General features: G+C 42.4%; 1 protein-coding gene across 2 annotated transcripts in view; it reads left to right on the top strand.

Moving 5' to 3' along the window:
• The first annotated feature begins 8,600 nt into the window (after positions 1 to 8,600).
• The window catches only part of LOC110537326 (nectin-3-like protein), an 87,973-nt gene continuing 68,627 nt past the window's right edge, over positions 8,601 to 27,946 (top strand). For both annotated transcript variants that reach the window (XM_021623275.3, XM_021623274.3), the window contains exon 1: positions 8,601 to 8,829. In XM_021623275.3, coding sequence (XP_021478950.1) covers positions 8,748 to 8,829 — 82 coding nt within the window. In that variant the 5' untranslated portion in view covers positions 8,601 to 8,747. The remainder of the gene's footprint in view (positions 8,830 to 27,946) is intronic.

Genomic DNA, 27,946 nt, shown 5'->3' with positions numbered 1-27,946 from the left:
TGTACCGTCGCCGGAAGCTCTGGACTGTGAACCGTTGCCGGAAGCTCTGGACTGTGAATGCGCACTGGAGGCCTAGTGTGTGGTGCCGGTACAGGTGGCACCGGACTGGTGACACACACTTCAGGGCGAGTGCGGGGAGCTGGCACAAGACGTACCGGACTGGGGAGACGCACTGGCCATGTTTGGACGGCTAATGTTAAATTTTACTTTATGTGTTGGTTATGTAGGCTTCTTCTAACCCATAGCTTTCTACTACATATTGTAACAACTCTGGGTTCATAAGCGGTGATATCGACTCCGCTCGAGCATGTTTTTGGGGCACAGTTGACGGCATGCTGGACTTCGGGCTAGAAGGTCAAGGGTTTGAGACCTGCTCCCTGCTTGTTTCATTACAATATAATAACACCATTCAATTATATGTTTTACATTAAAAACCAAAGTTTATCATATAATTCCACTCATTCCAATAAATGTTATACCTCTTGATCTTCAAGAATAGGACTTGGAAATATGGAAGTATAGATTAGCCAAATTGTTTTACCTGAGCATAACCCCAAAACTAAGGACTTATTAGCCAGCCTTCAGCTGTTTAAGTAAGCCTGGGTATAGCTTCAAATCAGTATGTTTCATCATAGGAAGAGATACATTCTACTATGGTTTTCATGGTAGCCTATTGGTTTTTTCGTTCCTGTAAATGGAACTATGCGTATTGAAAACTTGTTTATGGTTAGCTGGAATTGCTTAATAGATTACGTGGGTCGAATTTGCAATGGGAATGGGGGCCTGCTCGGTCCTCTTTTTCCTGTAGTCCACAATCATCTCCTGTCTTGATCACGTTGAGGGAGAGGTTGTTGTCCTGGCACCGCACGGCCAGGTCTCTGACCTCCTCCCTATAGGTTGTCTCGTCGTTGTCGGTGATCAGGCCTGCCACTGTTGTGTCATCAGCAAGCTTAATGATGGTGTTGGAGTCCTGGCTGGCCGTGCAGTCATGAGTGAACACGGAGAACAAGAGGGGACTGAGCATGCGCCCCTGACGGGCCCCTGTGTTGAGGATCAGTGTGGCGGATGTGTTGTTCCCTACCCTTACCACCTGGGGGCGGCCCATCAGAAAGTCCAGGATCCAGTTGCAGAGGGAGGTGTTTAGTCCCAAGGTCCTTTGTTTTTTGATGAGCTTTGAGGGCACTATGGTGTTGAACGCTGAGCTCTAGTCAGTGAATAGCATTCTAACATAGGTGTTCCTTTTGTCCAGGTGGGAAAGGGCAGTGTGGAGTGCAATAGAGATTGCATCATCTGTGGATCTGTTAGGGATGTATGCAAATTGGAGTGGGTCTAGGGTTTCTGGGATAATGGTGTTGATGTGAGCCATGACCAGCCTTACAATGCACTTCATGGCTACAGACGTGAGTGCTTTGGTTTGGTAGTCATTTAGGCAGGTACCCTTAGTGTTCTTGGGCACAGGGACTATGGTGGTCTGCTTAAAACATGTTGGTATTACCGACTTGGACAGGGAGAGGTTGAAAATGTCAGTGAAAACACTTGCCAGTTTGTCAGCGCATGCTCGCAGTACAGGTCCTAGTAATCCGTTTGGCCCTGCGGCCTTGTGAATATTGACCTGTTTAAAGGTCTTACTCACATCGGCTGCAGATGAGTGGTTCCGATTACCAAGAGCTGCTTTACAGAAAAGCACCCGCAGAAATCAAGCCGTGCCTGTCCCACTTCAACTCCTTGGCAACCTCGTCAATAGCGTCGATGGTGTCTCTTCGCGTTTGCAGGACTGCATCTGTGAGGACACGGCCGCTGGAGCTCCTGCTCAGCTGCAGCACCACCAACCCCGTGACTAAAAACAATAGAAAATGTAAATTGTTTGTGTAAATAACTGTTTATGCACAACTTGAATGGATTTGGTTGACTCTTTTCAAACGAGAGAATACAAATTACATACCTGGATCATCCGGTGCGTCTTGCATGTCCGTGTCCCCCTCCACCTCAGTCACTACTCCACTCCAGAGGGATTCCCCTATAATGCGGCAAGTCGCTCATCAAGGGGGTTGAGCTCCGGTGTCCCCTTTCCCCCTTTCCCCCACATGTGGCACAAACACTTTGTCTGTATAAGGCTATGCGCCTTTTGGCCTCCACATTTATGTCGGACCATTTTCTTTTCTGAGAGGGTCTGACCTTCTGAGCCAGCAGCATTCACAGCGTCCACCACATTCTGCCACTCTAACGCCTTTTTGGCATTTGTAACGCCCACACTGTGTCCACCAAACAATATTTTTTTTCTTGCTCCAACCTCCCCTACAAGAACTTCCATTTCACACAAGGTGAAAAAAAATGTTTTTGCCTTTCTGTCGGGATTTGCTGTCATTGTCGTCATGCAGTCAGTGTCGATGAATATTAATTAGGGGTGTTTCACTTACTATTTATAGGCGTTAAAAGGGTGGGACAAGATGCTCGCTCACTCACGCCAAATTTAGAGTTGATTGTGATTCATAAAGGGAAACAGGGAACTGTGTTATAAATCAGAATATTTTTGTGCATAAGCACTTTATCCTCCGCACAGTTTTATAAGTGAGGCCCCGGGTGTCTTTGACAGAACAGAGCAGCCTCCAGGTGGCGCAGTCGCATGTCGAGAAGATCAGACAGCTCTCTGGAGGCAGAGAAGAACCTAAAGGACAACCAAAGGATCACGCTACCTGCTGCCATGGGGGAGAAAGTAGACATCCCATAGGCATATCTGCGAATGGATTAACTTTAGATTTTTACATCCATTCTCACACCTTTGAGGCATTTACACTGTTGTCCACATCCTGCTGTTCATAATGGGACTAGGCAATATGGATTTATGCTGCCTGTATGGAAGCCTAGTGTGAAACAGACCTCTAATGGTGATCTGGTTATAGAGTGGATTTGATTTCCTTGGTATGACAATGATCAAAAGGTTGTTACTCAAATTCCTTGGAATCAAATCGTAGCACCTACACTGCTATTGTGAATATTGCTGTCATGAGCTTGTGTGCATTTAAGCAGAACGTCCAATTTGAGATTGCAGCTTCAACGCTGTCTTTTTTACATCATGCATTAAAATGCATGTACATATTTTTTACAGGGGGGTTGATACGTGCTGAAAATAAAAGTATTGGTTATGACTCTTTAGAGGAGGCAAAAAAGTGCATGTGACATTTTTTATTGCAGTCTGAACTTGTTTGTGTATCTGTATCAGTTATGTTGTCACTTTAAATGTATACGGAACAAAAATATAAAAACAACAATTTCAAAGGTTTTACTGAGTTACATTTCATACAAGGAAATCAGACAATTTAAATAATTAAATTAGACCCTGATCTATGGATTTCACATGACTGGGAATACAGATATGCATCTGTTGGTCACAGAAAACTAATAAAAAAAAGGTATGGGAGTGGATCAGAAAACCTGTCAGTATCTGGTGTAACATCTCCTTTGCATAGAGTTGATCAGGCTGCTGATTGTGGCCCTTGGAATGTTGTCACACTCCTCTTCAATGACTGTCCAAAGTTGCTGGATATTGGCGGGAACTGGAACATGCTGTTGTACACCTTAATCCAGTGCGTCCCAAACATGCTTAATGGGTGACATGTCTGGTGAGTATGCAGGCCATGGAAGAACTGGGACATTTTCAGCTTCCAAGAATTGTGTGACAGATCCTTGCGACATGCTGAATGAGGTCATGGCGGCGGATGAATGGCACGACAATGGGCTTCAGGATGTCGTCACAGTATCTCTGTGCATTCAAATTGCCATTGATAAAATGCAATTGTGTTCATTGTCTGTGGCTTATACCTGCCCACACCATAACCCCACCGCCACCATGGGGCATTCTGTTTACAATGTTGACATTAGCAAACGGCTCGCCCACACGATGCCATACACATCGTTTGCCATTTGCCCGTTACAGTTGAAACCGGGATTTATCCATGAAGAGCACACTTCTCCAGCGTGCTAGTTGCCATCGAAGGTGAGCATTTGCCCACTGAAGCCTGTTACAACCTCAAACTGCGTTCAGGTCAAGACACTGGTGAAGTCTAAGAGCACGCAGATGAGCTTCCCTGAGACGGTTGACTGCCAAATTCTCTATAACAACAGCTCTGGTGGACATTCCTGCAGTTAAAACTTGAGATATCTGTGGCATTGTGTTGCGTGACAAAACTGCACATTTTAGAGTGGCCTTTTATTGTCCCCAGCACAAGGTGCACCTTGCTGTTTAATGCTGTTTAACCCCCTAGAGTTGATTGACGCAACGGTGCGTCAATCTAAGTAACATAGTAAAAAAATCCCCATCAAATCTGTCAGTTCAAGCTAAAGATCTGTTTAAGGATTTTTGATTATATTTGTTACTAGTACGTAACATGCCAATAGAATAGCATAGGATTTGGTCTGGAGTGAAACTTGGTCTGGTATCAATTTCTTATGCAATCAGGGCATTGAGATAAAATGGGTGAATATTTCCTTTAAGTCAACAAATTATGTCTTACGTCCATGATTTATTGACTTAAGTCCATGTTAAGTCTTTTCTCAAGTTTGAATCGGGCACCCAATAAAGAGCAGTGTGCAAGATGTGTTACCAGTGTCATAGTTACCAGTGTGAATTCTCTATTATGGCCTGCAGATGTCGATGTAGGTAGGTTCAAATATGGTCCTAGCTGTGCAGCTCTCGACTATGAATCTACTCATGCATGATGAGTGGTAATCTTGGGAGGAATAAAGCAGAAATCCAGTTGAAGGCTAGGCCCTAGTGAAGGAATGCACAACTTTATGGTGGTTTTATTAACATGCGCTCCTTAAATAGTGGTCTTTCCCTCACTCAGTCAGAATGTATCTCTTTCAAATGGTGCCTATCTTTCCTATTCATTGAAGCATACAACTTGATGCTCTGGGATGCGAGCTCATCTTGATATTAGAGTGCTGGTGAGGTTTGAAAAGCTCTGACAATTTGAATCGGGGGTAAACTAAATCCATGGTCTTTTCCCTGACTGTAATTGTGTAAGGCTTTAGCCACAATTAAAGTCCTAATTTAACACCTGATGTACATAACAAATGGCACGTCTCAATAGGTGGTCCAGATATGACATGACATAGCATACATGGGGGGGAGGCCAATGACATTACATCAGACCAACTGGCATACATGGAGGAAGTCTTTAAATTCTCTTTGGTTTAGCCTTCATGGAAAAAGCAGAATTAAATGGTCTAGAACTCCAAAAGTAACCCGGTCCGAACAGAGTACTGTACAGAATATCCTTGTCCCTGGGAAAACATGTAGTCCATTGAAAGACCCTTAGCTATACAGACAGACTACAGACAAACATGCATGCATCCATCCATCCATCCATCCATCCACTGACCCTGGCCTGGGAAACTGGACGCTTGAGTGTAGTTCCCTCAATTTCCATCATGACTTATTGTGCTCCATAGTCCCAGACCTGGCCACAACCCAGACAGACACTTGTGTATGAGACAGGACAGGAAAGAGAGAGAGATTCATGTGGGTAAACACAGAGGGGAGGAGGAGACCCACAGAATAAGAGGATAAAGAAGACAGAAAGAGGGGGACTTGCACTTATTTGATCTTCACTACGCCAGCAGCATTCACCAGCCCCACTCCAATCCCCCCTGGCCCTCACTGAAGAGCACTTGAGGCTTACATAACATTCCTCAGAGAGACAAAGTACTCTGTGAAAGAGAACAATGTGAACACGAAGAGATGCTTGTTGTCCATGCCATAGGACAACAGCACAACACATTTTTAAACAGACTCCTCATATCCTACATCAAACATGTTGTCATCATGGTTATTGTTCAAAGTGAAAGTTCTGTTACACAGCTCCTTTTCCCCCTCTGTTGCCCTCGGCTTCAATTAACTGCTTCATTTAATTAATGATGTATTATAACAGTTGTATTGTGGTTCCACATGAGAATTTGTGGAAAAAAATGTGCCCTCTTGTCTGACAATGGAAGTGCTAATGGTTTTACTTCTCTACCTTTCTTTAAATAATTATGCTGCCTCTCTCAAAACAAACCATTAATTTCCTTGCTAAAGATATGCAGATGTATTTTAACGTGGAGCAGAGTGCAAAGCATTCATCTAAGATTAACAGGACAGGACCTTAACTGTGCAGGTTCTGTTGCCATTTGTGAGTGTGTATGTGTACAAGCGTGTGTGTGTGTGTATGCTGTATGACCTATTCAGGCTGTCCAGTATAAAGTCTGTTGGGTGCGTGTGTTTGTGGTAATTAGGGGAAACACTTGTGAAATGGGAATATCAGTAGGAGAGGACTGCAGTAGCTGACAATATCCAATCTGGTTCCAGATTATTCACAGGCCATAGATGTCTATGTCTCTATAATGATATAGAGGGGTACAGGCAAATAGAAATATGACACCCTACTGATTTTCAGTCACACATAAACAAGTTATATAGACTTATAAATGGAGTTTATGTGGTAGATCATCTGAGATTGACAGTTACTGGCAAGGCCAGCTTCTCTTTGGATATTGTCAGTTGGTGAAGAAATAAACACATTGCACTGTAAACACACAATAATGAAAGACATTCTATTTGAGATATAGTGTACATGACTGCATTATGAAATCCTAATATCACATCATCACTGTGTGAATGAAGATATTGCATCAGTGGGAAAAGCTATGTAGGAAAAAGTGAAGACACCTGAGGGATGATAGAGTAAAAAAGGAGTTTGAGACAGCTAAGAGACTATTTATGCTTGATCCGAAAATGTGGTCGGAGGCACCGTAAGATGGTGTGATGCAATTGCGAAGCCTCCGGAGGCACACAGAGGCCAAACTGAGCTCTGTACCATATTGCCGTGCGCCTCTCAAATGTTCTGACAACGTGGAAGGCTACGTATACCTCTGCATTTACATGCTTGGTTGATAGGTAGGTGAGAGCAGAAGGTAAATCACCATAAATGCTGCACGGCCAATGCAGACGTTGAAATGACCATGCAGCACCTTTAAAGGATAAATAGATTGAAATACAATACAGTGTCGAGTTTCAGGTCTCAGTTGATCTAAACATTGGCAGATGACAAGGGCTTGTCCAGAGCTGAGTGAATGCCCCTGCTCTCAGGCACATCGATGCGAGGACTCCCAGGGCTCTGCTGCTGGGGCCACAGACAAACAGGACGCTCATGTTATGACAGCCACTCACTGCCCCGTGGTGAGGGGTTGTGGGAGAGTTTTGGAAAACTTTGAAGTCATTTTATTTTGATGAGGTCATGAGTGTGGTGTAACCAATGATGTATATATAAATCATTGGGTGTAACCATAGATCATACAATGATCATAAAATGAAACAAATTAAGCATGTACAGTATTTGTTCCACCCCCTCCACCATCAAAACTGTCCAAGACTCCCTAACAATAGGACTCTGTACCATCTGTAAGCCTGCCTCTGTGCAAGGTGTAATGACTCTGGGTCTGGCTGACTGGTATATAGCCAAGTAGCCTGTTGCTAGATCATTGCTTGTTGTGAATGATCACATGCTCTCTTTTCTCATATACTAGGATATCAGTGTCTGAGCTCTTTGTAGCCCCAATATTAATGTAATTGCATCACTAATCTGACGAGGTATCTCTGAGATTCTAATACCCAGACATTGTGATTTCTTAAAAAAGTCTCTGTCAATGGTGTGCTCAGAAAAGTATTCGTAGCATTCACAATGGCTAGGGCACTTTAAGATATATTTTTCCCCCATCTCATCAATCAGACGGAAAGACGTGCAGAACACATCCCAACACACACACACCCTGGGTTGCCTCACACTTTGCCAGGGTGTGAATGAATAGGGTGGCATGAGAGTAATTGTGTCCCTGGTGGCTCTTGAGAAGACATAATGTGAGACTCAAATTAAAGCACTGACCTGGTTAGCTTCCAGCCAACAGGAGGGGCGCCCCCCCATAATTGCTGTTTGCAAGGATTAGCTAGTTAATTTGTGAACGCCCCAATTAGACTTGGGATGGGGTGGTGGGGGTGCTCTAGTTGTTGAACAGCGGCAGGGGGTCGGATACACAGATTGGGTTTTTGGAGATAGGATATGGTGGGGGATTACCAGTGGGGTACAGGGGGTTAAGGTTGATACTGGTCCTGTATTAACTTGCCTTCAGAGAGAGGTGAAACATGCATAGAAGATGAATTAATTCGTACATGGGGTGCAGCGATAGGCCTACAGCAATGGATGATTGTGGACACAAACACACTGACACATGCACTACACTCATTGTGCTGCATTCTCCATGCTGTACACAGCAATGTGTCTGAATAAAACCTCCACTTGGTGAGAATATGTGTCAAGGCCAGAGTGTTACTCAACACATGTCAATCATATTGATCTTAAGAAAAGCTTAATTCATTCTTCAGTGAATTTATTATAATCATGTGTTGTTTTTCACTTATCACGGGGAAATTAAGCACACATGCTTTATTTCATACTCAGTAGCCTAAATATGTCATTTAGCAACACAATTTAAATCAATATTTGCAATAAGGATGACGTAATCTAACAACGTCTTTCTGGGGTGGTGTGGTGGAAGATTGCCTCTCATTTGACTGTATCGCTGGAATCAGGTGAGCTCCCCTTATCGCTGCTCTAGTGGTACAGTCCAATCGCAGTTAGGAGTTGTTGCTGAGGAGGTTTCATGGTCCGGCGGACAGACAAACGTGTTCGGTGAAAGACGGATCTACTTTCAAAATGTTCCTGCCTTGCCTCAGGAATTACCCGCTTCATAAGAGACAGCATGCTGTATTTATTTTTCTTCTGTACAGCTTGACAGGTATGCTATCCATTATGCCCGCTCGCTCGGTAACATTAGCTAATGTAAAATATTTGGAGAAGTTCTGAGTGCAGCCAACGAGAGCGAGCCAGAAAGCCGAGTGTTTCGCGCGACTCTGACTACTTGTATGGGGCTCCTCTACAGTCTGAACAACATTTGTTTTAGTAGTTTATTTTAGATATGGACTGTATTGTTTATATAAGAAAGGTTGACTTTACCATTAAGGACTGTGCAAGGGCAAGGCAGGCGTCCTTTTGTTGAGAAGTTTAGTGTTGGAATGGTGCCGCTGCCGATGATTGTGTGATCCGTGGCTGCCATGGAAACATTATTCATGTAGGCATTATTCACAGGAAACCACTGAGGAGCAACAGTGAGGTGCACTTTAGTGGTGAGACAACTTTGTAGAGCAACACGGTCGCACAGCAACTGCACTCACCTTTACTAACTAAACTGAAGACGTCTGATCCAAACAGCCAATACTTGGTTGTTGTATTTAGTTGAAGTTATGATTCACAATTGTATTTACATCGCTCCAAACTAGGCCTCTTTTGGAGACTCGTTTTGGAGAGTGGGGACTGTGGGCGCTACAGCAAGGAGACCCCTGGCTGCTCCTAACATAAATTCCATAATAGGACATTTATGGTAGGAGACACTCACCTGTGGTGTTATGTGCTTTTAGCAATACAGGTGTTTATACTGAACAAAAATATAAATGCAACGATTTCAGCTATTTTACTTAGTTACATTTTATATAAGGAAATCAGTCGATTGAAATAAATAAATTAGGGCCTAATCTATGGATTTCACATGACTGGGCAGGGGTGTAGGCACAGGCCCACCGACTTGGGAACCAGGACCACCCACTGGGGAGCCAGGCGCAGCCAATCAGAATGAGTTTTTCCCCGTAGAAGGGCGTTATTACAGACATAAATACGCCTTAGTTTAATTTGCTGTCCGGGTGGCTGGTCTCAATTCAATTCTCTGGCAACAGCTCTGGTGGACATTCCTGCGGTCAGCATGCCAATTGCATGCTCCCTCAAAACTTGAGACATCTGTGGCATTGTGTTGTGTGACAAAACGGCACATTTTAGAGTGTTTTTTTAGTGACCCCCAACACAAGGATAATGCTGTTGAATCAGCTTCTTGATACGTAAACTAATTTGTGCACAACATTTGAGAGAAATAAGCTTTTTGTTCATAGGGAACATTTCTGGGTTCTTTTATTTCAGCTCATGAAACATGGGACCAACACTTTACATGTTGCATTTATATTTTTGTTCAGTATACATAGCTACAGTAGCGTTGCTTTCAATTGTGTTGCGTTGCACAAAAACAGTCCGTTGGAAGCCAGAAGTTAAATACAATTCCATTCCAACTTCTGTGCCAGTGGGTGGAACTGTTGGTCAGTATTCCTCTCTGCTTACCTCATGGCAAAATAAAAGTCCCCCACAAGTTATTCCTTTTTTGTCCACATATGGTGCACGTGCAGGACTTTTTATTTTTACATGAGATAAGCAGAGAGCAAGTGTGTCTACAACAGACCCACGTTTGGGAAGTCTGTATTATTAAACAATCTTTTAGATATTTTGTTTGAATTGCCCATCCTGCTTAATGACCAACCATCCTGCCCATCCTGAAATGGAATTGTATTTAAAGGTAGATTCCACTAAATTCCATTGCCACGAGCAGCACAGGTGATATTGAGATGAGCTAGATGCAACACTTAGCGCTCAGACAGTCGAAAATAGTATCTGCGTGGAAGCCACAGGCTTCAACGCTCTTAGTTGTTGTGTAAATTGACCCACTATGATGTTGTTTACTTTCTGCATCTACGTCATCTCGCTGAGTCTACCTTTAACTTCTGGTTTCCACTGAATGTTTTTGTGCAACCAAATACAATTGAAAGCAATGGTAGTGTATGTAAGTACACCCGCATTGATAAAAGCACCTTCCATGGTGTCTGTGTCCTAGAAATAGGAACTAGGGAATATCATTGTTCATTTTGGCATTCTTTTTGATATTTAGTCTTTTGACAAAAATGTAATTGTCTTAGTAAAATTTTTGCCATTTTAATTATGATTTAGTCTAGTTATTGTCAAAATGACATTTAATTTTAGTCATATCACATTTTTATTGCCTCATTAACCTATAGTAAAGATACATCACAGATTTTCATGTGCACAAACATACATAGCCATGTTCTATCAACACATTTTTCTACATAACTTCCTATCGCATGATTCTCTTCCCAACAGTCAAATTGGCAGAAGAACACATTACTCTGCAGCAGGTTAAAAATCACACCCCATGACAGGGCTCCAGACAAAAATGTTCCCCTGGTGGCACTTGTACCACTAACGTTTTCAGTTTGTGGCACCAGCCTATGATTTGGTCGCACCAATTTTTTTCTGTGGCAATGTAAGTGCTTGATTTGGACTGAAATAGTATGTGGACACCCCTTCAAATTAGTGGTTTCAGCCACACCTGTTGCTTACAGGTGTATTAAATTGAGCACACAGCCATGCAATCTCCATAGACAAACATTGGCTGTAGAATGGTTTGTTCTGAAGAGCTCAGTGACTTTCAACGTGGCAACATCAATAGATGCCAACTTTCCAACAAGTCAGTTTAAATTTCTGCCCAGCTGGAGTTGCCTGGGTCAACTGTAATTGCTGTTATTGTGAAGTGGAAATGTCCAGGAGCAACAACGGCTCAGCCGCAAAATGGTAGGCCACACAAGCTCAAAGAACGTGACTGCCGAGTGCTGAAGTGCATAGTGTGTAATGTCTCTACAAGAACTGTTAGTCAGGGGCTTCATGAAATGGGTTTCCATGGCCGAGCAGCCGCACACAAGCCTAAGATCACCATGCGTAATGCCAAGTGTCAGCAGGAGTGGTGTAATGCCCGCCATTGGACTCTGGAGCAGTGAAACATGTGCTCTGGAGTAGAGGTCGACCGATTATGATTTTTCAAATCCGATACCGATTATTGGAGGACCAAAAAAAAAGCCGATACCGATTAATCGGCCAATTTTTATTTCTTTATTTGTAATAATGACAATTACAACAATACTGAATGAACACTTATTTTAACTTAATATAATACACCAATAAAATAAATGTAGCCTCAAATAAATAATGAAACATATTCAATTTGGTTTAAATAATGCAAAAACAAAGTGTTGGAGAAGAAAGAAAAAGTGCAATATGTGCTATGTAAGAAAGCTAACATTTCAGTTCCTTGCTCAGAACATGAGAACATATGAAAGCTGGTGGTTCCTTTTAACATGAGTCTTCAATATTCCCTGGTAAGAAGTTTTAGGTTGTAGTTATTATAGGAATTATAGGACTATTTCTCTCTATACGATTTGTATTTCATATACCTTTGACTATTGGATGTTCTTATAGGCACTTTAGTATTGCCAGTGTAACAGTATAGCTTCCATCCCTCTCCTCGCTGCTCTCTGGGCTTGAACCAGGAACACATCGACAACAGCCACCCTCGAAGCAGCATTACCCATGCACAGCAAGGGGAACAACTACTCCAAGTCTCAGAGCGAGTGACTTTTGAAACGCTATTAGCGCGCACCCCGCTAACTAGCTAGCCATTTAACATCGGTTACACCAGCATAATCTCGGGAGTTGATTAGACTTGAAGTCATAAACAGCGCAATAGCTGCTGGCAAATGCACGAAAGTGCTGTTTGAATGAATGCTTACGAGCCTGCTGCTGCCTACCTACTACCGTCAGACTGCTCTATCAAATCACAGACTTAATTATAACATAATAACACACAAAAATACGAGCCTTAGTTTCCGGATTCGACCATATTAATGACCTATCATCTCAAAAACAAAACGTTTATTATTTCAGTGAAATACGGAACCATTAGGTGTTTTATCTAACGGGTGGCATCCCTAAGTCTAAATATTCCTGTTACATTGCACAACCTTCAATGTTATGTCATAATTACGTAACATTCTGGCAAATTAGTTCGCAATGAGCTAGGCGGCCTGAACTGTTGCATATACCCTGACTCTGCGTGCAATGAACGCAAGAGAAGTGACACAATTTCACCTGTTTAATATTGCCTGCTAACCGGGATTTCTTTTAGCTAAATATGCAGGTTTATAAATATATACTTCTGTATATTGATTTTAAGAAAGGAATTGATGTTTATGGTTAGGTACACGTTGGAGCAACGAGTCCTTTTTCGCGAATGCGCACTGCATCGATTATATGCAACGCAGGACACGCTAGATAAACTAGTAATATCATCAACCATGTGTAGTTATAACTAGTGATTATTATTGATTGATTGTTTTTTATAAGATAAGTTTAATGCTAGTTAGCAATTTACCTTGGCTTCTTACTGCATTCACGAAACAGGCAGGCTCCTCGTGAGGCAGGTGGTTAGTGTTGGACTAGTTAACTGTAAGGTTGCAAGATTGATTCCCTGAGCTGACAAGGTAAAAAATCTGTCGTTCTGCCCCTGAACAAGTCAGTTAACCCACCGTTCCTAGGCCATCATTGAAAATAAGAATGTGTTCTTAACTGACTTGCCTAATTAAATAAAGGTGAAATTATTTTTAAAAAGAAAGGAAAAAAAAGAGCATGTACACTGATTGTTTAAAGCAAAACTACCAAACCTATCGCTGATGGTGAACCTTAGCTATCAAAAAAAAAATCTGTTCAGCAGATAGCCTATAGCCAGATCAGAGTTGTCTCTGGTAGCTTTCTTTTATTCCAGTAAAATACCATTTTCAACAGCGCATAGTTCACAATAACCTATTAAATTGCAAGTTTGTCACTCAGCTAATAAAGCCTAATATCGCACATGCCATTTTAGCATTTGACTGCTGAATGTGCCATGCAGATGTGCAAGATCAGGAAGAGGCCGCCTAGCTCGTGTTGGTCAGCATGCGAACCAGGGTACAGTGCGCAGTCTGACTAGGCTACTGATATTCCCTCCGGTTGTTCGGCATGGAAAATGACTTATAGATCAATGATTGTCAACAACATTACATGCAGTTTGACACTGAGGGAACGGACACATCATTTGTCACAAAATATGAGGAATTTTCGGAAGGTAGAAAGAAAGTAATATATAATGTTAGTAAATTGGCGATTCGTACCGTTTGATTCGGTTTTCTGACTGATGCATGTTACATTTTGGATCAGTATGGGGTCCAAAGCTTCCAAAGCTACTATATATATATTTCACGCAATTTGATTTTGAAATGTTATACAGCCAGAAGCCTTTTTACTCTATCCCAGAGCAGCAGGCTCCAGCGAAACAGGCCCGGGCTGGGCAGACCCTTTCATTACAGGAATCATGAGGATAATGCACTTTGACCAAATCATAGTTTTAGCTGCCAAAAAATAGGATGTTTTCTAACTTGTTAGTGAGGTGACCATGTAATAAATGTTTAGCTCACACTGTGACCAACAAAAAATGTAACTTGCACAGCCAAGTCAAAAGATCACAAAATGCAACTAAATGGCCACATTCTGGAGCCCTGCCCCTTGACATACTGTGGCTATATTGTACTCAAAGTTCTGTCATCCAATAACAGCATTGCAACATTACAAAGAGAAAGCCTTTACAATTCTACTAATCTTATGCATGCTTTTGATTGGACTAAACAAATAACACTGAAAAGCTATCAATCTCTCCAAAAACTCTTGTCCAGTCCATTTACTAGTAAGATTTTAGTCACAGATTATTTAGTTTCATCTCGTTTATCGTCAACCAAAATGAAAAAACATTTTCATTTAGTAAAAAAAAAAATTTGGGGTCTAAATTTTGGTCAGTTATCGTCTCGTCAATTGACACTGGAAAAATAGCTGTTTGACAAATATTTTTGTTGACTGGGGATTATCTGATGTATGTAGTAGGAAGTGGTAGAATCTGCAGACCGGTCCAGAAGGCATCAACATGATGGTCACCTTTTGCTGGTTACAGTCAATTGTGGGTAATACAGTGCTTGATATTGAGTTTGTTTGTGGACATCTGTCTCCATTTACTAGACGGACGACGATCAAACAATAGTCTAAAGGTGGTCTCGCTAGCCATGACAGAAGATGAAATAAACGCATGGCAAATTGGTCCAAATGGTGTGCAATATGCAGCACCTGTCGCTAGCATTGAAACGTTTGCTGTCAGGCAAGTGAACATTAGTTGATTGATTTGGGGTAGGTGTGTCTGTGCAGTTTAATCTGTTTCTCCTGTCCTGAAATGATTGAGATGCACTTTTTGTTGTCAGTTCTTTATTTTAGTTAATATTATTATGCTGTACAGCAGGTGCTATAAAGATGGCTGTCGACTTCCCAGTAATTGGTGAATCCATAAAAGTCTCTTTAGGGAGACCAACGATGCTCCAATATAGACACGATGGTCGGTAGGCTAGTTCTGTGGTCTCTTACATTAGAAATGGTGGGCCATGTTGTTATTGTTGCCTGGTTTAGCAGGGCTTTTCATGAGACTCAAGCTGTTTCTGTTGTCTGTCTGGTTAAAAGTCAATTATTTATGTAGTGATGAATTTAAAAAAATAATGCAGTCGATCCTGTTTAGAGATCAATATGGTCTCTCTCGCTCTACACACACACACACACACAGACAGACATAGAGAGGCGTCTCCAGCCAGTGTGAGACCTTGGGTCCGGTAAGATGGAACACAGCTCCCCAGGTGGCCCATGCATGGCCATTAGCTGCTGTGTTCAGACTGACTGATGGCAACAGGGGAAGAGGAGAAACAGTTAAAATACCACAGGGGAGCGGGGGATTACTGCCGGCATTCCTCTAACATCACTGGTGACTGCTGTGTCTCTGTTCCCTCTGTTCTACACTCTTAGAAAAAAGGAGCTATCTAGAGTCCCCCCGCTGCCCCATAGGATAACCATTTGAAGAACCCCTTTTGGTTCCATGTAGGACCTTTTCCACAGAGGGTTCTGCATGAAGCCAAAAGGGTTCTATGTGGAACCAAAAATGGTTATTTCTAAGAGTGTAGGAGGATCCTCTCCTTCTCATTTCCTCCTCTACCCTTTATTCTGTAGTCAGCTTCTATCTATGTCTTGGCTCCTTCCTCTTCTGTCAGTATGTCTTCCTGCTTGTGGCCTTCGATCGATGAAGGCACTGATGTGACTTGGGAATTGAAAGTAGCTCAATGCTTTTACTGAACCCACACCCACCTTCTCAATGCATCACTGTTGTCTCTGCAAAATATTTGTACACTGCTCAAAAAAAGAAAGGGAACACTTAAACAACACAATGTAACTACAAGTCAATCACACTTCTGTGAAATCAAACTGTCCACTTAGGAAGCAACACTGATTGACAATAAATTTCACATGCTGTTGTGCAAATGGAATAGACAACAGGTGGAAATTATAGGCAATTAGCAAGACACCCCCAATAAAGGAGTGGTTCTGCAGGTGATAACCACAGACCACTTCTCAGTTCCTATGCTTCCTGGCTGATGTTTTGGTCACTTTTGAATGCTGGCGGTGCTTTCACTCTAGTGGTTGCATGAGACGGAGTCTACAACCCACACAAGTGGCTCAGGTAGTGCAGCTCATCCAGGATGGCACATCAATACGAGCTGTGGCAAGAAGGTTTGCTGTGTCTGTCAGCGTAGTGTCCAGAGCATGGAGGCGCTACCAGGAGACAGGCCAGTACATCAGGAGATGTGGAGGAGGCCGTAGGAGGGCAACAACCCAGCAGCAGGACCTCTACCTTTGTGCAAGGAGGAGCAGGAGGACCACTGCCAGAGCCCTGCAAAATGACATCCAGCAGGCCATAAATGTGCATGTGTCTGCTCAAACGGTCAGAAACAGACTCCATGAGGGTGGTATGAGGGCCTGACTTCCACAGGTGGGGGTTGTGCTTACAGCCCAACACCGTGCAGGACGTTTGGCATTTTCCATAGAACACCAAGATTGGTAAATTCGCCACTGGCGCCCTGTGCTCTTCACAGATGAGAGCAGGTTCACACTGAGCACATGTGACAGTCTGGAGACGCCGCGGAGAACGTTCTGCTGCCTGCAACATCCTCCAGCATGACCGGTTTGGTGGTGGGTCAGTCATGGTGTGGGGTGGCATTTCTTTGGGGGGCCGCACAGCCCTCCATGTGCTCGCCAGAGGTAGCCTGACTGCCATTAGGTACCGAGATGAGATCCTCAGACCCCTTGTGAGACCATATGCTGGTGTGGTTGTCCCTGGGTTCCTCCTAATGCAAGACCATGCTAGACCTCATGTGGCTGGAGTGTGTCAGCAGTTCCTGCAAGAGGAAGGCATTGATGCTATGGACTGACCCGCCCGTTTCCGAGACCTGAATCCAATTGAGCACATTTGGGACATCATGTCTTGCTCCATCCACCAACGCCACGTTGCACCACAGACTGTCCAGGAGTTGGCGGATGCTTTAGTCCAGGTCTGGGAGGAGATCCCTCAGGAGACCATCCGCCACCTCATCACCCCTGTCTCAAAACAAATGTTTTTTTGACCACTTGGAACTTTTGGAAATGAAGCTTTTCCTCCCAACCGTGCCATTTTGCATTTAAAATTATTATGTATTAAGACGATTTTGCAGATTACTCATTTTAGTCAACGGTTATTTTACATAATTGTTGGTTACATGATTATATGATTATTGTGCCAGCCCTATTGACATGTAATAATGCTATGAAAGCATTGTGTTGATGTTAGGCTGTGCAGGGCAGGCCAGGGGCTACAAAGGAGAAAGAAGGGATGCTGAATAAGTCATGTTCTCTTCACATCAAATCAAACTTGTATTCGGCGCATGAGACAAATAAACAGGTGTAGGTAGACCTTACCGGGAAATGTTTACTTACCAACCCTAACGAACAATGCAGTTTAAGCTACCCTGCCCAGTGGTTAGAGCGTTGTGCTAGTAACCGAAAGGTTGCAAGTTCGAATCCCCTAGCTGACAAGATACAAATCTGTCGTTCTGCCCCTGAACAAGGCAGTTAACCCACTGTTCCTAGGCTGTCATTGTAAATAAGAATTTGTTCTTAACTGACTTGCAAACTAATTTGCCAGAATTTTACGCACGTAATTATGACATAACATTGAAGGTTGTGCAATGTAACAGGAATATTTAGACTGATGGATGCCACCAGTTAGATATAATACGGAACGGTTCCGTATTTCACTGAAAGAATAAACGTCTTGTTTTCGAGATGATAGTTTCCGGATTCAACCATATTAATGACCTTAGGCTCGCATTTCTGTGTGTTATTATGTTATAATTAAGTCTGATGGAGCAGTCTGACTGAGCGATGGTAGGCACCAGCAGGCTCATAAGCATTCATTCAAACAGCACTTTTGTGTGTTTTGCCAGCAGCTCTGCTGTTTCTGACTTCAAGCCTATCAACTCCCAAGATTAGGCTGGTGTAACCGATGTGAAATGGCTAGCTAGTTAGCGGGGTGCGCGCTAATAGCGTTTCATACGTCACTCGCTCTGAGACTTGGAGTGGTTGTTCCCCTTGCTCTGCATGGGTAACGCTGCTTCGAGGGTGGCTGTTGTAGACGTGTTCCTGGTTCGAGCCCAGACAAACAAACAAGATTTCTGTCTCACAGACCTGTAACTTCTTCTTTAAGAGGCTCCTCTGTCCTCCACTCGTTACCTGTATTAATGGCACCTGTTTGAACTTGTTATCAGTATAAAAGACACCTGTCCACAACCTCAAACAGTCACACTCCAAACACCACTATGGCCAAGACCAAAGAGCTGTCAAAGGACACCAGAAACAGAAAATTGTAGACCTGCACCAGTCTCGGAAGACTGAATCTGCAATAGGTAAGCAGCTTGGTTTGAAGAAATCAACTGTGGGAGCAATTATTAGGAAATGGAAGACATACAAGACCACTGATAATCTCCCTCGATCTGGGGCTCCACGCAAGATCTCACCCCGTGGGGTCAAAATGATCACAAGAACGGTGAGCAAAAATCCCAGAACCACACGGGGGGACCTAGTGAATGACCTGCAGAGAGCTGGGACCAAAGTAACAAAGCCTACCATCAGTAACACACTACGCCGCCAGGGACTCAAATCCTGCAGAGCCAGACGTGTCCCCCTGCTTAATAACCAGTTGAGTCTATGGGGGCGCTATTTCATTATTGGATAAAAAAACGTGCCCGTTTTAAGCACAATATTTTGTCACGAAAAGATGATCGACTATGCATATAATTGACAGCTTTGGAAAGAAAACAGTCTGACGTTTCCAAAACTGCAAAGATATTATTTGTGAGTGCCACAGAACTCATGCTACAGGCTAAACCAAGATGAAACTTCAAACAGGAAATGAGCAGAATTTCTGAGGCTCTGATTTCCATTGTCTCCTTATATGGCTGTGCATGCACCAGGAACGAGCCTGCCCTTTCTGTCGTTTCTTCAAGATGTCTGCAGCATTGTGACGTATTTGTAGGCATATCATTGGAAGATTGGCCATAAGAGACTACATTTTCCAGGGGTCCGCCCGGTGTCCTTTGTCTAAATTGGTGCGTAATCTTCAGCTGCGGGCATTTTCTCCTGGGATTCAGAACAGAAAGCACACTTCCACGAACGATATATCATCGAAGAGATATGTGAAAAACACCTTGAGGATTGGTTCTAAACAACGTTTGCCATGTTTCAGTCGATATTATGGAGTTAATTTGGAAATTTTCGGGGTTTTTTGGTAGCCAAATGTGACGCACCAAACGGTGCAATTTCTCCTAAACAAATAATCTTTCAGGAAAAACTGAACATTTGCTATCTAACAGAGTCTCCTCATTGAAAACATCTGAAGTTCTTCAAAGGTAAATGATTTTATTTGAATGCTTTTCTGGTTTTTGTGAAAATGTTGCCTGCTGAATGCTAACGCTAAATGCTACGCTAGCTAGCTACTGTTACACAAATGATTGTTTTCCTATGGTTGAGAAGCATATTTTGAAAATCTGAGATGACAGTGTTGTTAACAAAAGGCTAAGATTGAGAGCTAGCATATTTATTTCATTTCATTTGCGATTTTCATGAATAGTTAACGTTGCGTTATGGTAATGAGCTTGAGGCTGTATTCACGATCCCAGATTCGGGATGGCTAAGTGCTAGAGGTTAAGCCAGTACATGTCCAGGCCCGTCTGAAGTTTGCTAGAGAGCATTTGGATGATCCAGAAGAAGATTGGGAGCATGTCATATGGTCAGATGAAACCAAAAACTCAACTCGTTGTGTTTGGAGGACAAAGAATGCTGAATTGCATCCAAAGAACACCATACCTACTGTGAAGCATGGGGGTGGAAACATCATGCTTTAGGGCTGTTTTTCTGCAAAGGGACAGGACGACTGATCCGTGTAAAGGAAAGAATGAATGGGGCCATGTATCGTGAGATTTGGAGTGGAAACCTCCTTCCATCAGCAAGGGCATTGAAGATGAAACGTGGCTGGGTCTTTCAGCATGACAATGATCCCAAACACACCGCCCGGGCAGCGAAGGAGTGGCTTCGTAAGAAGCATTTCAAGGTCCTAGAGTGGCCTAGCCGGTCTCCAGATCTCAACCCCATAGAAAATCTTTGGAGTCCGTGTTGCCCAGCAACAGCTCCAAAACATCACTGCTCTAAAGGAGATCTGCATGGAGGAATGGGCCAAAATACCAGCAACAGTGTGTGAAAACCTTGTGAAGACTTACAGATAACATTTGACCTCTTGTCATTGCCAACAAAGGATATATAAATATTGAGAAACTTTTGTTATTGACCAAATACTTATTTTCCACCATCATTTGCAAATAAATTCATTAAAAATCCTACAATGTGATTTTCTGGATATTTTTTTTCTTCTCATTTTTGTCTGTCATAGTTGAAGTGTACATATGATGAAAATTACAGGCCACATCGTTTTAAGTGGGAGAACTTGCACAATTGGTGGCTGACTAAATACTTTTTTGCCCCTCTGCATTGCACTTTTACTATCTTCTCCAACACTTTGTTTTTGCATTATTTAAACCAAATTGAACATGTTTCATTATTTATTTGAGGCTAAATTGATTTTATTGGTGTATTATGTTAAGTTAAAATTAGTGTTCATTCAGTATTGTTGTAATTGTCATTATTACAAATAATTGTAAAAAATCGTCTGATTTAATCGGTATCGGCCTTTTTTGTCCTCCAATAATCGGTATCGGCGTTGAAAATTCATAAATCGGTCGACCTCTACTTGACAGTACTCTAATGGTTGGGTCATGGGATCAGGGTGGTCCTCATGAAGAGGTGGGATTGTATCAATCCAAAACCCAGAGCCTCACTTTGATCAGGTAAAGGCCCCCACACACCCACTCTCCCACTGCTCTACTCCTGCTGCCTCTCTACATCAAAGCCATCAAACATGGGACTGTGGTCGACTCTGACTGAAAGAGAGAGCGGGAAACGCAGAGGCAGGGCTGCCTGTGTTGAACTCATTATGCTCCACTTCTTACCTGTGTTAAACCTATCCAACTCCCACTGTGCTGCTGCTGCCTCCGCTGTGACTCAAATGGGACGATACCACATTCCTTCATTCAATAATGAGAAACTGGCCAGACATTCTGAGAGATTTGAGATTTGCGTCAGGCCTGACTTGTGCATTTTGTTAGAATCTGCTGCTTTTGTGTTATCCATTTGACACTATGTGTAGGCCTACTGTATGTGTCTGATTTCCTGCCTCATGTCAGATGTGTGTTCAGAAACCGCTCTTCTCGGGGTTTTATGTAAAGCACGTACACAAACACACAGGGACACCTGGCTAACACATTGGTATTCTCTGGTGATCCCCAGGTCTTCGCTCAATGCCACTACAATGTCGTGTCAAGATTGACTAAAGTGTAAACTCAGCAAGCCTGCTTCTCCTCATCCTCCTCTTCTGTTGCATCTGACCCGACCTTCACCCTGACAGAGAGGAGGAGAGGGGCAATGGGAGGGAGGGAAGCAGCTTAAGCATGCTCGTTCTTTCTCTGGGGAGGGCCGACCTTCACGACAGTTAAACACACACACTCAACCTGGCTCAGTATAATAATATCTCGTGTGTGTGTGTGTGTGGTAAGCATTTTTAGCTAGAATCAGAAGTTCCATTGTAGAAACATTGCAGGATTGAGGTAATTTCAGTATATTGATTGATAGTATTTAATTAAAAACGTGTTGTTCTTAATCATCTGAAGGGACTCTTTTGTTAACAAGCTATTGTTGGATATGCTGAAAGTGTGTGTGTGTCAATGACTGAGTGACTTTACATGCACACAATAATGGGATTATTGCGATAGTCAAATTAATATTATAGTTTGATTGATTGATTTCCCCAATAATCCTTTTTACATGGACTTCTCTGAAATCAGGCTACCTGATGGCACTTGCCAGTCAAAACGAAAATCGGCAGTCAAAATGAACGTTCTACCATAGCGAACATGTTATTTTTTTAGGAAGAATATTTTATTCTGAGTTTGGATATATAACGTTTGTATGTGAACTACTTCTAAGACACATACATTGTGGTTACGAAACTTACTTCACTCACACTAAAGAAGGAGGCTCGCTCGGCTGGTGCTAGCATATGCGCAGATCAAATATACTGCTGGTACGCCAGTTAAGGTGTTTACATGTCCTAATAATAATTTGAAAGATAGCTCAGAAAACCAGGTGTTTGACCTTATGCCGGTTTAAAATAAGCAGAGTAAGGTGTTTACATGACTGTTGCATAATCTGCCTAATGTTATAATCAGTTTAATATAGAATTATTAGCGTGCATGTAAACATACTCATTAAATGTGAATGCACAAAGCCATCGATCGGGCGATGCCTTTTAATTCCTATGTGAAGATTCAGTCTGCAGTGTGGAAGTTCAGCTTTACAGCGTGATTGAAATTTAAAGGTAATGTTCCCGCTTTAGCGGAGACTGCATTCATGGTAAACGCTGCATATGTCGACTCATTCAGAAATACCCTTTAAACTTATATTGCGGAATCTGTAACACTTTAGTTTTACAGATTGAGTAGAGCCCTATATAGCGCATTTGAAGCCAAGGAAGTTGGTTAAGATGTTGTCTTATGGAGACATAACATGCACAGTTTGAGTTACTCCAGGAAGTGATGTTGCAGGCTACCTGAGTGCTGCCCCCTCTCATTGAGTATCACAAGTTGAATTACGCCTTTGAAACTGCAGGCTGCCATTAGCAACTAAATTATCCTGATAACTTATTCTGTGTGCGATTTGTAAAATAATCAGTTCAAGGGCATACATCCGGTGTAATAGAAGCAATTATTGGTACCATGATTGTCTTCTATTAATTGTGTTTTTTACATGATGAGGGAGCTGTTTTCTGAAAGCAATGCCTGCAGTACTGCCACGGTCGGCCTTGAACTCCTGTGGCTTCAATGAGAGGGGGCAGTCGTTCTTCCAGTGTGTGTGTGCGCACGTGCTCGTGCATTAGGGAGGGGGTGTGGGGGTTCACTGGGCAGGCTGTCTAAAGCAGTGACCCAGCACAAGCTCTGTCTTTTGTTAGCTCTTTAGAGGATTAGATTGATGCTAGGTTTAAATGCTTGTGTTTTGTGGCTGAATGAAGAGAATATGATGGGCCATGTTGATGTCTGTTTTTGTTTGAGTGATGAGACCCTGACCTCCCAGCCGGACATAGCCTATCTTTTTCTAATGTGTCCCCTCCCTCTCTTGAAAAGAGTTTAGTATCAGACTACAGAGTACTACCAGATGCAGTTTTTAACTCAAAAGGAGACTGAAACTGAGAAATGTACCCCTCCCACTCTGTATTTGACCTTGTACAGTGGCATTATACAGTACCTTCAGAAAGTATTGACACTGCTTTACTTTTTCCACATTTTGTTGTTACAGCCTGAATTTAAAATGGCTCTGTCCTACATACAATACCCAATAATGTGAAACTGTAATTGTTTTTAGTCATTTTTACACATTTAATTAAAATTAAAACAAAAAATGTTGACTGCTGAGCTGTAGTCAATGAATAGCATTCTCATGTAGGTGTTCCTTTTGTCCAGGTGGGAAAGGGCAGTGTGGAGAGGAATAGAGATTGCATCATCTGTTGAGGCAGTATGCAAATTGGAGTGGGTCCAGAGTTTCTGGGATAATGGTGTTGAGCTGAGCCATGACCAGTCTTTCAAAGCACTTTATGGCTACAGACGTGAGTGCTACGGGTCTTTAGTCATTTAGGCAGGTTACCTTAGTGTTCTTGGGCAGAGAGACTATGGTCGTCTGCTTGAAACATGTTGGTATTACAGACTCAGTCAGGGACAGGTTGAAAATGTCAGTGAAGACACTTGCCAGTTGGTCAGCACATGTTCGAAATAGACGTCCTGGTAATCCGTCTGGCCCTGCGGCCTTGTGAATGTTGACCTGATTTAAAGGTCTTACTCACATCAGCTACAGAAAGCGTGATCACACAGTCGTCCGGAACAGCTGATGCTCTCATGCCTGCTTCAGTGTTGCTTGCCTCAAAGCGAGCATCGAAGTATTTTAGCTCATCTGGTAGGCTCGTGTCACTGGGCAGCATGCGGCTGTGCTTCCCTTTTGTAGTCTAATAGTTTGCAAGCCCTGCCACATCCGACGAGCGTCGGGAGTTTGTGTAGTACGACTCAATCTTAGTTCTGTATTGACGCTTTGCTTGTTTGATGGTTAGTTGGAGGGCTTATCAGGATTTCTTATAAGCATCCGGGTTAGAGCCCCGCTCCTTGAAAGCGGCAGCTCTACTCTTTACCTCAGTGTGGATGTTACATGTAATCCATGGCTTCTGGTTGGGGTATGTACGTACAGTCACTGTGGGGACGACTTCATTGATGTACTTACTGATGAAGCCAGTGACTGATGTGGTGTACTCCTCAATGTCATCGGAAGAATCTCGGAACATATTCCAGTCTGTGCTAGCAAAACAGTCCTGTAGCTTAGCATCTGCGTCATCTGACCACTTCTTCTTTATTGACTGAGTCACTGGTGCTTCCTGCTTTAATTTTTTGCTTCTAAGCAGGAATCAGGAGGATGGAATTATGGTGAGATTTGCCAAATGGAGGGCGAGGGAGAGGTTTGTACGAGTCTCTGTGTGTGGAGTAAAGGTAGTCTAGATTTTTTTTGCTCCTCTGTATGCACATTTAACATGCTAGTAGAAATGAGGTAAAACTGATTTAAGTTTCCCTGCCACTAGGAACACTGCCTCTGGGTGAGCGTTTTCCTGTTTGCTTATGTCTATATACAGCTCATTGAGTGCAGTCTGGGTGCCAGCATCGGTTTGTGGTGGTAAATGGACAGCTACGAAGAATATAGATGAGAACTCTCTTGATAAATAGTGTGGTCTACAGCTTGTCATGAGATACTCTACCTCAGGTGAGCAAAACCTCAAGACGTCCTTACTATTAGATTTTGTGCACCAGCTATTGTTTACAATATACACAGACCACCACCCCTTGTCTTACCGGAGGCGGCTGTTCTATCTTGCCGATGCAGCGAAAACACAGCCAGCTGTATGTTATTCATGTCGTCGTTCAGCCACAACTCTGTGAAACATAAAATATTACAGTTTTTAATGTCCCGTTGGTAGGATATTCATGATTGTAGTCATTTTTGTTATCCAATTATTGTACATTGGCTAATAGGACTGATGGTGGAGGAAGATTACCCACTCGCTGTCAGATCCTTAGGTCGGGGCGCCTTGTAAGTATGTCCCCGATATCTTTCTCATGCGAACCACAGGGATTTGGGCCTTGTCGGGTGTCAGAAGTAAATCCTTCACATCTGACTCGTTAAAGAAAAAATCTTCTTCCAGTATGAGGTGAGTAATTGCTGTCCTGATATCTATAAGCTCTTTTCTGTCATAAGAGATGGTGGCAGAAACACTTTGTACAAAATCATTTTAAAATAATGCGGAAAAACACTGTAAAACGGCAGCCATCTCCTCCGGCGCCATTATCTCTTTAATACAGTTAGATTTTATTGGCTGTGATAGGTGAAAACTGAGGATGGATCAACATTGTAGTTACTCCACAATACTTACCTAAATGACAGAGTGAAAAGAAGGAAGCCTGTACAGAATAAAAAATATTCCAAAACATGCATCCCATTTGAAATAAGGCACTAAAGTATGACTGCAAAAACTAGACGAAGAAATTCACTTTATGTCCTGAATACAAAGCATTATATTTGGGGCAAATACAACACATCACTTAGGACCGCTCTTCATATTTTCAAGCATGGTGGTGGCTGCATCATGTAATGGGAATGCTTGTCATCGGCAAGTACTAGGGAGTTTTTTTAGGATACAAATACATGGAATAGAGCTAAACACAGGCAAAAACCTAGATGAAATCCTGGTTGTCTGCTTTTCAACAGACACTGGGATACAAATTCACCTTCAGCAGGACAATAGCCTTCAACACAAATGTAATATATATGTAATATAATATGTTGCGCGTCACTACTTTACATGAGAGCCATTTTTAACTACTTTTTATTTTTTATCAAAATGTGTTTTTTTTGGGCAGAAATGCCTTCTAGAACATGTAAACTTTCATGTCCCTTAATAACAAACATGTATGCCATCTGTAAATACGAATACAATTGTTAAATTACAAGCCTAATTGGTTGAGCTGTTCAGTATGTGTAGTAGGTAATCCTTTCTAATTATGTTTTTTTAAAGATATCATGAACTAAAACTGCTTAAGTGTTGTTCTCCACTTTCTGGAGGACAGAGTTTTGAAATCAGTGGAATTAGAGTATTATAGCTAAAGAGATGGAGATTACATCTCCGGATTACATCTTCAAACTAAGGGCAACCATGGTATCCGTGACAGAGGGAGAAGTGTCCATTCATGTACACCACCGTTCAAAAGTTTGGGGTCACTTAGAAATTGTTTTCATTTGTCCAGTGTCTGTTCTTTTGCCCATCTTAATCTTTTATTTTTATTGGGCAGTCTGAGATGTGTTTTTTTCTTTGCAACTCTGCCTAGAAGGCCAGCAACCCGGTGTCGCCTCTTCACTGTTGACGTTGAGATTGGTGTTTTGCGGGTACTGTTTAATGAAGCTGCCAGTTGAGGACTTGAGGCATCTGTTTCTTAAACTAGACACTCTAATGTACTTGTCCTCTTGCTCAGTTGTGCACCGGGGCCTCACACTCCTTCTATTCTGGTTAAAGCCAGTTTGCTCTGTTCTGTGAAGCGAGTAGTACACAGCGTTGTACGAGATCTTCAGTTTCTTGGCAATTTCTCACTTGAAATAGCCTTAATTTCTCAGAACAAGAATAGACTGACGAGTTTCAGAAGGAAGTACTTTGTTTCTGGCCATTTTGAGCCTGTAATCGAACCCACAAATGCTGGTGCTCCAGATACTGAACTAGTCTAAAGAAGGCCAGTTTTATTGCTTCTTTAATCAGCACAATAGTTTTCAGGCCTGCTAACATAATCGCAAAAGGGTTTTCTAATGCTCAATTAGCCTTTTAAAATTATAAGCTTGGATTAGCTAACACAACGTGCCATTGGAACACAGGAGTGATGGTGGCTGATAATGTGCCTCTGTATGCCTATGTAGATATTCCATAAAAAATCTGCCGTTTCCAGCTACACTGTATTTCTGATCAATTTTATGTTATTTTAATGGACAAAAAATGTACAACCCCCGAAACATCTATTCTATAAGAACATTTCTGAATGGTACCTATAAACAATTTTGTTTCTGGTGTCCTTTGACAGCTCTTTGGTCTTGGCCATAGTGGAGTTTGGAGTGTGACTGTTTGAGGTTGTGGGCAGGTGTCTTTTTATACTGATAACAAGTTCAAACAGGTGCCATTAATACAGGTAATGAGTGGAGGACAGAGGAGCCTCTTAAAGAAGAAGTTACAGGTCTGTGAGAGCCAGAAATCTTGCTTGTTTGTAGGTGGCCAAATACTTATTTTCCACCATAATTTGCAAATAAATAAATTAAAAATCCTACAATGTGATTTTCTGGATTTTGTTCCCTCATTTTGTCTGTCATAGTTGAAGTGTACCTATGATGAAAATTATAGGCCTCTCATCTTTTTAAGTGGGAGAACTTGCACAGGTGGCTGACTAAATACTTGTTTGCCCCACTGTGTGTAC

Source organism: Oncorhynchus mykiss, chromosome 12 (genome assembly GCF_057628025.1).
Source record: "Oncorhynchus mykiss isolate SJ-2025 chromosome 12, ASM5762802v1, whole genome shotgun sequence".
In the NCBI taxonomy this organism is placed as follows: Eukaryota; Metazoa; Chordata; class Actinopteri; order Salmoniformes; family Salmonidae; genus Oncorhynchus; species Oncorhynchus mykiss.
The sequence above is the reverse complement of the archived record's forward strand: the minus strand, read 5'-3'. Positions and strand labels throughout refer to the sequence as shown.